At 38.1% G+C, this 13,549-nt stretch overlaps 1 protein-coding gene across 3 annotated transcripts in view; it reads left to right on the top strand.

The window, feature by feature from the left end:
• The window catches only part of ATRNL1 (attractin like 1), a 520,884-nt gene that overhangs the window by 418,373 nt on the left and 88,962 nt on the right, over positions 1-13,549 (top strand). For 2 of the 3 annotated variants that reach the window (XM_054832656.1, XM_054832655.1), the window contains one exon: positions 7,544-9,414. The exons of the other annotated variant lie outside the window; for it this stretch is intronic. In XM_054832656.1, the coding sequence (XP_054688631.1) occupies positions 7,544-7,603 (60 nt within the window). In that variant the 3' untranslated portion in view covers positions 7,604-9,414. Of the gene's footprint in view, positions 1-7,543; positions 9,415-13,549 lie in introns of those variants that run through there. 3 annotated transcript variants of the gene reach the window in all.

Genomic DNA, 13,549 nt, shown 5'->3' with positions numbered 1-13,549 from the left:
TTCATGCAATTAAATGCTTGCCCCTGTACCACCACAGTTGGTAACTTAGTGCTGTATTGAAATATGTATCCTGCATAACTTAACTTGCTGTGAATGTTTGATTTGCCCTATTGATAAATCTAATTTAAGTGTTCAGTGTGACCATTAGCAATTTCTCTGTAATTATGTGAAAAGATAAAATAACATGAAGAAAGGAGACAGTTTCAGGCTTTGAATTTAGTATCTCAAGGGAGATTTGTGTGTGAAATGGAACTGCTAAAACAAGGTTTCTCTACTGAGCTGGAAAAAAAATGAAAATTTTTTTCCCCAGTCCATTTCTGTTGTTTGTCAACACTCTAATCACTTCAATATTTAACTGAATTTTGTTCCTTTTGGCAGAGAAAGGGAATATATCTGAGTATGAGGAGATAGGGGTAAATAGATTTATCTTTTTTAAACACATCCCCCCTTCAAAAACAAAAGACTCTAAACTTTCCCTTGTGGCAAGACTAGCCTGAAATTGAGGAAGCAACTGCTGTCACCTTAGACCACAATATTCCCCTTCCAGTAGATTGCCTAACCCAATTCCAGCCCACTGATGAGGAGGTGCATCCCTGAGATGTTCACTGGCATAACTTCCCCATCTCTACCCGTTGCCAAGTCTCAGTCCTGCTTTAGGAAACGAAGCGGCAGTATTGGAATATCTTTGCAAACCTCTTTCATCCTGGCAAAGAGGCACGGTTGATTCATTAGTGTAAAACATTAGAACACTGTGCTTTTTACTTCAGAAGTTTTTGATCTTCAAGGTTGTGTGTGTATTTTTAATCAATTAAGAAAAATTGAAAGAATCAGGAAAAGCAGTATATATTGCATGCAGAGATGACATCATGTAAGTTATTGTACCTTTTATTTACTATGGTATTTGAAATACACTTACAAAGCCAGAAAATTTGCTCCTGTTTATCATCCACTGTTAAATTAGTCTAAGCAAATAAGGCAATGGGGGCGTGGGTTGAGTAATTTGGTGGACAGGGAAGAATCTAGCTAAAAGTGACTTCTCAAGAAAAAACAGTATTCATAGCTAAAAAAAGCTGAAAATTCATTTTTTCTTAATGGGAGGTCAAATAAGAATATACAAATAAAGCTGTGCTTTATTTGCTGCAAGGCACAGCATCACAAATGGCAAATCTACCTCCTAATAGAGTTGGCACTGGGAGCAATCAGATTGGTGACTGAGAGAAGGCATCAAATAAAAATAACATTGAGAGCAGTAGATTATCTTAAAAGCATGTGTAGTGATAAGAAAAGCTAGGTCTTCTGCTGTCAAGCTGTTACTGACCCCCTACTAAGTGTTATATACCCATTCATGAACAGACCTGCCTGGCCAGGTTGAAAGGGTAGGCAGTTACATAAAGTCTGCAACACCTCCTCTATTCCCATCACCTTGTTTTATTTTATGTTCTTGGTTTTAAGTTGGATCAGAATCTGCCCCCAGCTTTTCACCTGATTTGAATGAAGAGTGATTTCCTCCCACCCCAAGAGTGCTACATAAGCACTTACATTTTCTAACAATAACATTGTCAGGGTATAGGACTGCTTTCTTCTTCCTTTATAGTGTGGTGTCTGACCTTTCATTGACATGCCAGTATAATTAATGATGCATAACTACATCCCACCGCTGACAAAAAGCTGCAGTGTTTTCTTTTGTTAGTCAGGGCCAATTATCTGTAAATTCATTCTTTTTGAATTCTCCACATTCAATCATCATGTATGTATGTAAACAAAAAAAAGCTATTTCGTCAAAAGGTTGATTCCCCTACTCCACAGTCGCGTGCACACATACAAGAGTGTCCTGTCTGTCAGCTGTGTTCCTCAAGTAAGCATTGATTGCCAAACTCTCACTAGAGTAGTATATCAAGCCTTCCTACATAAACTTCCCTCTATAAAGTTGAAATTCAAACTTTACCACTAGGTTAGTTCCTCCTTATAATTAAGATATTTCTCAATGAAGGGAAAGCATGCAAGTGGTGCTATAGTGCTTGGGTTGCACATGCTGTGATGCTACTAGGACCTGAAAGTTGGACGGGACCACTGAAGGTCAGGAGCATGGGGGAAGCAGGGCAGTCCCTAGCTGCTCTCTGGACAACAGACTTCCAGTGACTATGTGTCCCTGCATGCATTTTTGATGGAAACATAAATCTCCTCTGGATGTCAAGATTTGATTTTATCTTCGCACTAATACACATCAAACCTTTCTAATCAAGAAACGCTTAGCGCTTTCCTTTCTAAGGAAAGCTTGGTGCAAGATGAGGAATATGTATTCCTTTTATTGCATAGTTTACTTGTAAGCTCTATTATTCTTAATGGATTATCTTGACTTTCTGAATTGGTTTCATTTTCATCCAAATTTTAAAAAGAAATAAAAATTTTATTTAAGTGGGTAGATAATTGTAATTCTAATGTTGATATTATTCCTAGCTGTACATCTGTATAAGATTTGGCAGCTTTCTCCCTTTAAAAACAGCATTTCACTTTAGTTGTTTGTGTTATATGTTTGAAGATAAAGAGCTGAAAAGAAAAAGCTACAAATAAAGAAAAGCTAGGCCTTTAGGAAAGATGGGTCCTCTTAGAGGAGTGTGCTATAAGAGGTCTTTTTAAAATAATTCTATATGCTGTACTTTGTGCAGGGCAAAACATTGAACCCCTTAAGAAAGTACAGCTGTGGAAATGTTAGATCTTAATGAAAGTGCTAGAAATCTGACTGACACTTGCAAGATTACTGCAGATATGCTAGACTTCTACAGTCACTGTCAGTCAATCTGTGACCTGCTCAGATGCTAAGCAAAGCAATGAATGCAACTTAATATCCGTCCTTGAGATGAATACAGTAAATTCAGGAGTGGGATGAAATCTAGTGAGTGAATGTGGTATTTTTGTTCTTAAATAAAACTGAGCAATATAATCTGACTACAAGTAAGATCTATACCCCTATTATCACAATAGCAGATGAACACATAAAAACTTTTTATGGCTAGTACACTTAATCAGACTATTCTAAAAATCTTTATATCAATCAACAGGCAAGTCTGTCCTTTAACTATGTAATGAGTGGTGAAAAGGCCAAGTCAGGGTACATGGTCCTCTGTATAACATTTGTAGGCTCCTTAACTACTGAAAAAAGCTTAATAGAAGTCCATTTAACCAACAGAGCACCGGAGTGTTTAAATTACTTGGTGCCGGTTATATGGGAACAGTAATAGGATTCCCACTATCAGATTGGTTGCAAAACTTCAGCTTGCTTGCTTACCTGCATTTCTTCTTCCTATACCTTTCTAACACTTGGATGGATATAGTATTTGTGAGTGTGTGTATATATATATAGGTATTTGTGAGTCATGGTGTGAGCACAGACAGCAGAGTAGTATCTGGAATTTCAGTAATATAAACTGTGCAAGTTACAGATTGGTAGGGGTTGGAAGGGACCTCTGGTGATCATCTAGTCCAACCTCCCTGCTATAGCAGGACCACCTAAAGCAGGTTGCACAGGATCATGTCCAGGTGGATTTTGAATCTCTTCAGAGAAGGAGACTCCAACCTCTCTGGGCAGCCTGTTTCAGTGCTCTGTAATCCTCAGAGTGAAGAAGTTTTTCCTCATGTTGAGATGGAATTTCCTGTGTTCTGGTTTGTGCCCCTCATCGCTTGTCCTGTCACTGGGCACCATTGACAAGAGTCTGACCCCACCCTCTAGACATCCACCCTTTAGATATTTATAAGAGCTGATAAGAATAATGTCACTTTCCTTGGTGGTGCTATGACATCTTGTGAAAAAGTAATCAAAACTTCTTCCTACTGCAGCTCTTAAACAAATATGACAATAGGCAAATGTCCCATTGCACAAAATGCTAGAGTTAAAGCAGGGCCCTAGAGCAAGTCAATTATTTCAATTATCTGGAATTCATGATGAAAACCAGCAGCTTTCAGGAAATATGCATGAGTCTGGCAATTGCTTGATCAGTTATGACAGTCACTGCCAAATATCATGTCCCATCAGGTTTTGCAAAGGGAAAGCTTGGAACAGGTGGATTATTTTAGTTACCTATGCTCCATCGCAGGAGCGCAGTGCAGTTCTCAGGAGATCTAGCAGGCCACTGATTGCTTGATTAAGTATGACATCACTGGCAAATATCACAAGGCAGTCAGTAATCACAGTAGAGGCAGAAAGACTACATAGAGCAGATGGATTGTTTCAATTATTTGGGCCCCTTGATGTATAAGAACTTCAACTGCTGTCAGCAGATCCTGTGGCAGGCAAGTAATAACTGCATTGCTATGACATCACTTTAAAATCTGCTATGGCTTAAGTATTTCAACAGCTGTAAAGCTTAGATTTGTCTTAGCATTGACTTGACCCACAGCTAGCTTCAGTGCTGAGAACTGAACACTGAGAAAATTGTTTGTGAGTGCTTCCGAGCACTTCATGGTATTTCACTGCTGCAGGGAAAACATTGAGCCAGCACCAAGCTCGCTGTTAGTACTTTGGGGTTTTTTGTACTGCATTTTTCAGCAGGAGTCAGCAAGGGAAAGCTAAGGACTGCTTGCTGTCAGGTGCCAGGACAGAAAGTGACATCTTTGATCTGTTTATGAATAGATTTGGGAAGGCCTGAGCATCCAGGAAATAATCCTTAATTACATAATATACTAGGCCCAAGATCTGATGGGCATGAAATTTGTTAGGAAAAATTGACCTAAGAGCACACTCCTTCATTTTGCCTTCAGTCTTCCTCCAGGCTGCAGCTGACACAATCTACCTTAATTTCTCTTTTTACATTTGTTTTGATGATAAAACCAAGTTTATGATGATTGCTTTTACAAGAAGATACATGGTACCTTATATCACTATCCCCTTTCAGCTAAAAGTTATTTATTGAGTCTGGTGCACAGAAATCTAGTTTATACAAAAAGCTAAAGAACAGAGGACACTAAAGGATTAATAAACTTTGAAGCCTGGAGTTGTTGATTTTTTACAAACCAAATCCCATCTGAGTTTTATCAGATTTAAAGTCTGAGATCTGCTTTGGTCAGGCCTTGAAGGCAGAATGGAGAGTCAATAGGAAGCTTCTGTTTGAGCTAATATGTCTTGTTAACATCTTTCAAAACATTAATGTTAAAAGGATTTGATATCCAAATCCTTCAATGTCTTTAAATTCATCTCAGCACAGAATTGATAGAGAAGTATTTCCTTGGAGTAATTAACCCAGTTATGCAAACATAGCCTAGTCACAGGGAGTATCATTTATGTTAGAAGATGAATGTCAAAGTTTCTATTCAAAATTTTAATCCTTTCTACTCTTACCCTGAAAAAATAGATAGGACCATAAAAGAAGAATCCCAAGGGCAATTTAACTATATTCATTCTAGAAAATAAAAAACCATAGCAATTAAAGGTTTTGTGGAGGCTGAGTGGAGTAAAAAACCAAAACCACCCCTTTTCCTTCCCTATCATATTGCTTTGATATAATTAAGGAGGGGTATTGATTACATTCCATCCAAAGAAAAAGTAATCCTCATTAGTATACTTTATCTAACCTGTCCATTTCCCATTACAGGGGAAGCGGCTTCTAATTTGAGATCAAGAAATTACTTTTGATAGGAACAAATATCTCAAATTGATGAGGAAAACTGAGCTTTTCCTCCATTTGGTACTGGTTTGAAATCTGCAAAGTACCAAACCCTTGTTACTTCTGGTCACTTCCATCCAAAATTGAATAAAAGTTACTGAGACAACATTGCTGCCAGTTTTTACAATTTTAGTGTAATGAGTGACATTTTAATGGCATTCATGTGGTGATTGCTTGAGATTAGCTTTCCTTTTTTTCTTCCCTTTGTTATTCTGACCATACAGTACGTAGTGTTAATTCAGAATAGTTCAAAATCACGTCAGGACTTAAGCTGTAGTTGCACAGTCTGCTCTTCTATTCAGGTCAGGTTTATGTCTGTCCCTGTAAGTTAGAATGCTAATAGTTACACAGTAACTTAAAAAATTGTAAGACTAAAATATAGTATCTGTATATCTATTGGTGTCTATATTTTTATATTTTTGTATCTATTGGCCCATAAAATATTAGGGTTGAATTATGCCCTTTCTCACCTGTGATTCCTAAGTTAAGACAAGAGCATGTTTCATGCTTTTCTTGTAACCGTCAAAACTTGAAATTTTCTTTTGAGAGGTTTCTTATGGATTTCCTTCAGAAGCTGCAGATTTAGCTATATTTATTTAGTAATAAATTTAATTCAATTATAATAAAAATTATGAGAACCGACAGCACTGCTAGCAGAGAGAAGGTTTTGTGTTGTTTAAAAATTATGCTGAAGATCAGCTCTCATCCAACTTAGTCTTGTTATACTATGAGAGCAAGGCAGGATTGGTCCCTTATGCTAGAATAAACTGTTTGTGACTCAGTTGTTAAGCAGGATGGTGCAATAGCAGAAGTTTGGTAGCATGCAAAAGAATAATTGAGAAGATAGGAAATGACTGGCTTTTAGGTGAAAGACAGATGTGAAGTGAATACTACAAAAATAATAAAGTCAAGGTGGAACTGGAGGTGACTCTGGGGCAATAGGTTGAAAAGGGACAGGAGACCCAGAACTGGTAGAGGGACTGTGGAGACCAAACCAGAGTTGTGAAAGATGTAGGAGGAGAAAGGCAAAGACTAAAATCATAAAGAAGCCTGTGGACCTGATGAGAAGGATAGTAGGGAGAGGCTATCAGAAGAGAAAAAGTAAAGAAGATATTTGGACAAAAGCAAGAATGGAAGAAGTGAATAGGTAGCTTACGGAAAATTTAAAAAAAAAAAAAGAATGGAAGACTTCATATTAAAAAATAGATGGAGGAAAGTTAGGCTAGATAATGTGGAATACTGATGGACAGGTTAGAGTGGGATTGGTTTTGAAACCAAGATTATCTGACACTTTTTTAGGCAATCATAAGTTGCAATTTTATTTGATTGGGGTTTGGGGTTTTTTTGTTGTTGTGTTGGTGGTTTTTTACTTTCCGTCACATTATCATGCACTATTAAGTAACTGTCTTGTTTCCTCACAGAGGAAACTCTGCTTCTCCCTATTCCAGTAAACCAATTTAAGTGGATACAGGAACCTCCTAATATTCTAGAGCTTTATATTCAGAGCACTTTGTAGTTCTGTAGTATACAAGTAGGGTCTTCTATCACAAGTTTTATCACTTTAGAAATGTTGTCCAGGGAAATCTAATAGGTAGTATTTTTAAACTGGTGTCAGTATAAGGGAAAAATATTGTGTGCATATGTGTGGCTTTCCAGAAAGTCTATTTAATCTTGGAAACCTTATCTAAAGACTTGACCAAAAACAAAACCCCAAAAACTGTTGAAAGAGAAGCATTTCAATGTGCTGTGGTTTTAATTGAAATATCTCTGAATCATTTACCATTTTGCACCTTTGACACGATACACTCATACAGTGGTCCTAGAGATAAAACCATTGAAGATTTGATTTGAAGGAATGAAGATAGTTTTTATTGGTGTTCTTTTAGGATCGACCACAAGGACTGAATAATGCTCCCAAAGAAATACATTTGGATGAAGATGACTGAACAGGCAGATCCAAAGGCCTTTAGGATGTGGTGAACCTTTGGCCTTGGATGAAGAATGTTCTTGGATGAAAGAACTCCAGCTGAAAGACTTTGTCTTTGCCTTTTGCCTTGAGAATTGCAAAGATATGAAAGACATAAAAGGAAACAAAGATTTGCAGCTGAATTCTTGCAGGGTGCAGTTACAGTGGCTGACACTGGCACGCAGCCAGCCTGCCTCATTACTGTGGAATGTCACGTCTTTGTACCCCTTACCAGTTGTCTGCAGCTCCCCAAAAGCCCCTCACACATTTTTATTTTCTACTTTCTATTTGCAAATTATATTAGCAAATTTTAATTGCATAGTTTCTATAGTGAAATTAGCACCTCTGGGATTTATGTATATTGTGTAGCTAAAAAGTAAATGCAGAAAATATTTATTATGCTTGGTTCATCAGATTATAATACCATGCTTGTACCTGCAGCTGAACAGGTAGTTAAGTAATAATCTTTGTTTTTCTTCATGGTTAATGACTTGCCCAGGTTTAAAATGGCAAGAGTCACTAAGTAAGTCAATGAACTGACATTCACAATATGGTCAGCCGTGGCTACCTGGGCATTCGAATGGATTTCTTACTCTAACATATTGAACTATGTTAAGTCAATAGGAAGACATCTAGTGACTTTAAGTTTCCTCACTAAATATTCAATATACTTGAAACTTGATTATACGTTTAACTATTTCACTTCTTGAAGTGTCCTTATTTTCACTTTATAATAAAATGCAGTTCTGCTAGACTGATTCTGCTTAGTATCTTAGAATGTGCTTTGAACCACAGATTTCACACAACTGTGTTTGCTAAGGTTGACCTTCAAAGCATGTCTGTATACAGACATGTTACCTAACATGTTAGTTACCTAAGTAATTCTACTAACTTGTCAAAAAACAATGACCACATACAGAGAAATGTACCAAAGTTAAAGGGTTTACTTTGCCTTTGCCTCTCCTGGAATCAATCCACATGAAGAGAGGCTTAGTGATTTTTTTTTTTTTTTTCACTGTCCTCTTCTACCAACTACCACACCATAGTACCTTTTTGTGCCAACTGGGTTTGCTTGGTAGGTCTGCCAGAATTCAGAATTTACAGTAGCTCTGTTCTCAAATGTGGCCGCTAGCATACGTAGTCATCAGACGGACTTCTCAAAAGGACCAACCCAAACAGAAACTACTTAATTGAAAAATACATCCTCCACCAGGATAACTTTGGTGAGTCTAGCCTTATCAGATGAGTTGCCCTCTGCAACTTCTGAAAGTTTTTCTTCAACAGCTATTTCTTCTTTCCCTCCCACCCTGTCTAGTTTTACAAACACAGTTCTAGAAGCTGTTTTTAGCTTTAGAAGTAGACTGTTCTAAATGATAATATGGACACTGTCTCCTAACAACCCTTAGCTTTTGACCTGAAGAACTGGGAGGCGATAGCCTATCTTCAATCAGTGATTTTGCTTGCTTGTCTCTTGTCCTCACATCTCCCTATATCCCTTCCTCTCTTATCTGGCCTTAACTGATCATAAAAATTGTGCATGACTATTGGAAGTGTCAGTTACTGCAGGGTCTCTGTGCTGGGCTGATTAATATAAAATAATTCATATTGAGATACATATGTATGTGTTTGTGTGCAAGATGTTAATATAACCTGCTACCAACTAGTAAATATGCATTGGGACTATTGGAATGTGTGTATACATAAAGAAAGCTATGGCTAGAACTTCAGATATCTAGATGCTGGACAGTTAAACTCCATTGTTTACTATTGATTATTAATGTACTAATTCTGTTTTGTTACTGCCCTAATAAATGAAATGTTTACCAATGCTTTGCTATTGAGTAGTGTGTATGGCAAAGAGGCCCAGGGTATTTCCCTAATAGGAGACAAAAAGCCAAAAGACACATCTGGCTTGACCAAAGCAATGTGTTTTTACAGTGATCATGCCCCAAAAGAAGTCAAGTCAGTCACGGGTTAACTTGGAACAGCTGTGTGACTTAATTTTTCCTTTCCTTTGGCTGTCATTTAAATTGACAAGCATTTCTGATTTTACATGTTTCTTCCACGTCAGACAAGGTTTTTGTGTGGTTCTGCAGCCCTCCCTAAGAGTGGGGCTACATCTGTTTCTGGGTCAGCAGGGTAGTACTTGTCGTTATTACAGAGCCGTTTTGTTTTCCATGGGAGTGTTCTAGACACTTTACTGAAGATATAAACCAGCAAACTTTTCTGGTTGGGTATGTGGCTTTCAGTCCAGCTTAGTGCTTTGTTCTTCTGTTGCTGGAGCTACCATGCTCTTTTAAAGTTGCTGCTCCAAAAAGGTGAATAACAGAGTCAGGATGAGACCACAAGATGTTTTCTTTGTGTATTTTCTAGGAATTCCTCTTACCCATTTTTTTTTTTCACCTCATGTTAAGCATCAATAGTATTGCTGTGTTGGCAAATCTTCATTGTTCCTCAACAGGGAGAATGTGTGTTCATCTCCTTGGTCACAAGTGTGGCTTCCTCTAACTTTGATAGAAATGCACCATGCTTATTTACTAATACTCTAATTAAAAGCACTATAAATCTATGATATAATTGTAAAGACCTTTAGAGGGATAATTCCTAGTTTTAAAGTTTTGTGTGAGGATTTCCCCTTGTATTTCTCCTTTTTGCACATCCTTAGAAGTTCTTTACTTCAATCATCTCTGAAAGGACATGGGAAACAACTATGAGGTCCTTCCTTTTTCCCCTTTTTTTGGGGTAGTGTGGAATGGATCTCCCTTTGTCTTCCTTTAAATCCAAACCTCTGTGCTTGACTCTTGATTCTGAGATGGAAAAATTCTAAATCCATCTTTTGTTAAAAACATTGAGCCAACCTGAACAAATTCATATGAGGGTTTTCTCTTCACTTCTGTTTTCTTCTATTTGCTTTTTTTTTGTCAAAGAAAAGCATAAGGGGTGACATATCTACTCCACACTGAATAGATGCTTTGTATTGGGGATTAATTTGTCATGAAGACAAAACATAAGATTCTGAGGCTGAAAGAGAATTTGATCAGGAAAGATGATGTCCATTTTAAGAAGCCAAAGTATTTTATTATTGGAATGCATCATTTGGGGAATATGATAGATTTTTCCATTAGTGGAAGTGTTTAATCAAAACTGCATATCTTTCTAAAAGAAGAGGTGCCTCAAGAGCAAGCAGCTGAGCCTGATGCAAGAGTTATTGAATGAGGGAGTCTTGCCCTTTTCTTATGCAGGATGAGTCAGATATGGGTACCATAATACCACAAATAGTAGTAGTTATTGTAGAAAAGTGAGATTAGACTTTTGCTACAGAAGTGGCACTTGGAGAAAATTATTAAAATGGCACCTAAAGCAACTGCATCTCACACTGCTGGCATCAGAGAATGTTATAGTTAACTTTGTTATAGGTAACCTTGTTTCTGTGGTATCTCAGAAATGCCAGTTGAGGTAGACAGGTGCTTTTGTGTAGGCAGGAGACTGTTAGAAAAAAATTGCAGTAGTTTTGAGCTTCACATGTCCGAACTATAAGGTCACAGGGATGATGGTACTGTGGATTTCCTTTAATGGCTAAAAGTTTACACAGAAAGTTTTGGGTTCTAGGCCCTTTTCAGTCTGAAGGGTTTAACCCTGTCAGGAGAGAGCCACAGCTATTTTTTTGTTTCAGTGACAGATAAATGAGATTGCAAGATAGTGTAACATGCATGCATGGAGCATGGTGCAAACCCGTAGTTTCCTCTCAGCTGAATGAGGCTGTGCCTTGCCTGCACTCCTGGCCCATTTCCACTTGCTGCTGTCCCACCTCCTGGTGGTGAGGTGGAGGGTGCTGGTGCCTAGGACATACTTGTGAGGTGACAGCTGAGAGCCAGGCCTACAGCAGTGGCACCCCTGCTCAAAAGAAAAAAAAAAAAAAAGGCTAAATTGCCTGGATTTCAACTAGGTATATAAAACTTGCATTTCCTATTGGTATTCCTTAGTCACTAGGAGAAAGAAGATATCTAAGTTAGGCAGAATGGGTCAACACCCTCTGCAGTCTTTGCAGGTACTTAATTCTCCTGGTTGATTTTATAACAACTTGAGACCTGTTTACAAGGGTATGTAGTGACAGGACAAGGGGTAGTGGCTTTAAACTGAAAGAGAGTAGATTTAGATGAGATATTAGGAAGAAATTCTTCCCTGTGAGGGTGGTGAGGCACTGGAACAGGTTGCCCAGAGAAGCTGTGGAGGCCCCCTCCCTGGAAGTGTTCAAGGCCAGCTTGGATGGGGCTTTGGGCAACCTGGTCTAGTGGAGGGTGTCCCTGCCCGTGGCGGGGGGCTGGAACTAGATGGGCTTTAAGGTCCCTTCCAACCCAAACCATTCTATGAGTCCCCTTAAAAGCCTTAGCTTTCTTCTTTCTTTTCTTTCTCCTTCCTCCAGCTGCCTTTGCCATGGCATCTGTGCCCAAATAAGTATGTGTGTTCACAGGATTTCCACTAGGTAGAACTCTGCTATCACATGAAGCCCGTTACAGGATTTAGTCACAGCATCATTTTCACCACTACTGGATTACAAACACATTATAATATCAGAGCATGCATAAGCTTAATGCTGGACAGAACAACTCCTGTTGACAATTCTGGGGATTTTGTTCTAAATAAACCAAGTTACAGAATTAATTTTTGCAGACTTAGATGTCTTATGTCTATGTACCATCATAGTATTTCTATTGTAGCATCTTATTCTTCAGAGTTCTCATTAGTGGACACGGTTAATAAAATCTTTAAGTGCGACAGAGCCCACTGTTGTCAGAAATGAGACAATTTTCAAACTGTTGTGTTTTTTTACAGGCACCCTCACATCTTCCAGACACAAGGACACACTTTAAGTACATAAATTTTGAGTTGTTTTCTACACTTTCAGAGATGGTCTAGAGGCTTTTTCTGCTCTGGGTAGTAATTCATTTCATTCCTGGAGCTATGTGATGGTCTCTGATCTACCAGATCTTACTAATCTGGCTGCTTTTTTTTTTTTTTATCTGACTTGTGCACAGACAACTGGAACTAGAAAAGTTCTGCAATGCTCAACTCATTTTTTGTCTTTCTGGGAAATCTAGTCTTTGGAGACAAAGTCCCCTAGAATGTGAGAAGTATTAGCCTTAGTATATTGTAGGCCTTTTCTTTAGCCTTATCCCATGATTTTGATCTTGTCTAATGAATATCTGTGGGTTGTTCTTCCAAGCAGTGGTATTACTTACACCTCATCTCTTTAGCTTCACTTTTACAGACTCAGTTGTTAGATATTGGAGATATTACCAGGTGATAATTTTGTTTGTAATAGTTATTCTTTTCTCCTATTACATCTCTCTTCCTTTCCTGAGAAATTTGGATGCTTTTTTTTACCTTGCTGTGTGTTACTTTATCATGGAAGTCTGTTACTGTAAATGTGGTCACATTATTAACTGTTATTGATAAATGTGTGCTATTCCTGCATCTGATAGGTGGAACCATTATGCTTTCATTGACTGCTATTGCTGTGTGATGTGGGAGAAAGAAGAGAGAGAGGGGAGAGTAAAAAGAATCTGCAGAGGATAATTTTCCTTTGGGAGATGGGGAATGATTTTCCTTCATCACAGTAACGGTTTTTTGAGTCTGAAAGGCTATTTGCTCCTAGATACTTTCTAGAGGGGAAAGCACAAACTGTAAAATGATCTTGACACCAGTACCAAACGCGGCAGTTCTGCTGGTCTCATTGTGCCTTTCTTCTGTTGTCCAACATGCACAGAGCATGTCACAGGCAGCTTTGATGTTGAATTCCTTTAGGGTGTATGAGACTGTGCTGCAGTTCTGAAATAAGTCAGTATTTCTTCTTTGTGTGTTGAGCTTCATAACAAGCCATGCTACCTCCTCGTTATTAGAAATGTCACTTTTTTTATACTTCCTC

This window comes from Grus americana, chromosome 7, assembly GCF_028858705.1.
Source record: "Grus americana isolate bGruAme1 chromosome 7, bGruAme1.mat, whole genome shotgun sequence".
Lineage (NCBI taxonomy): Eukaryota > Metazoa > Chordata > Aves > Gruiformes > Gruidae > Grus > Grus americana.
The sequence above is the reverse complement of the archived record's forward strand: the minus strand, read 5'-3'. Positions and strand labels throughout refer to the sequence as shown.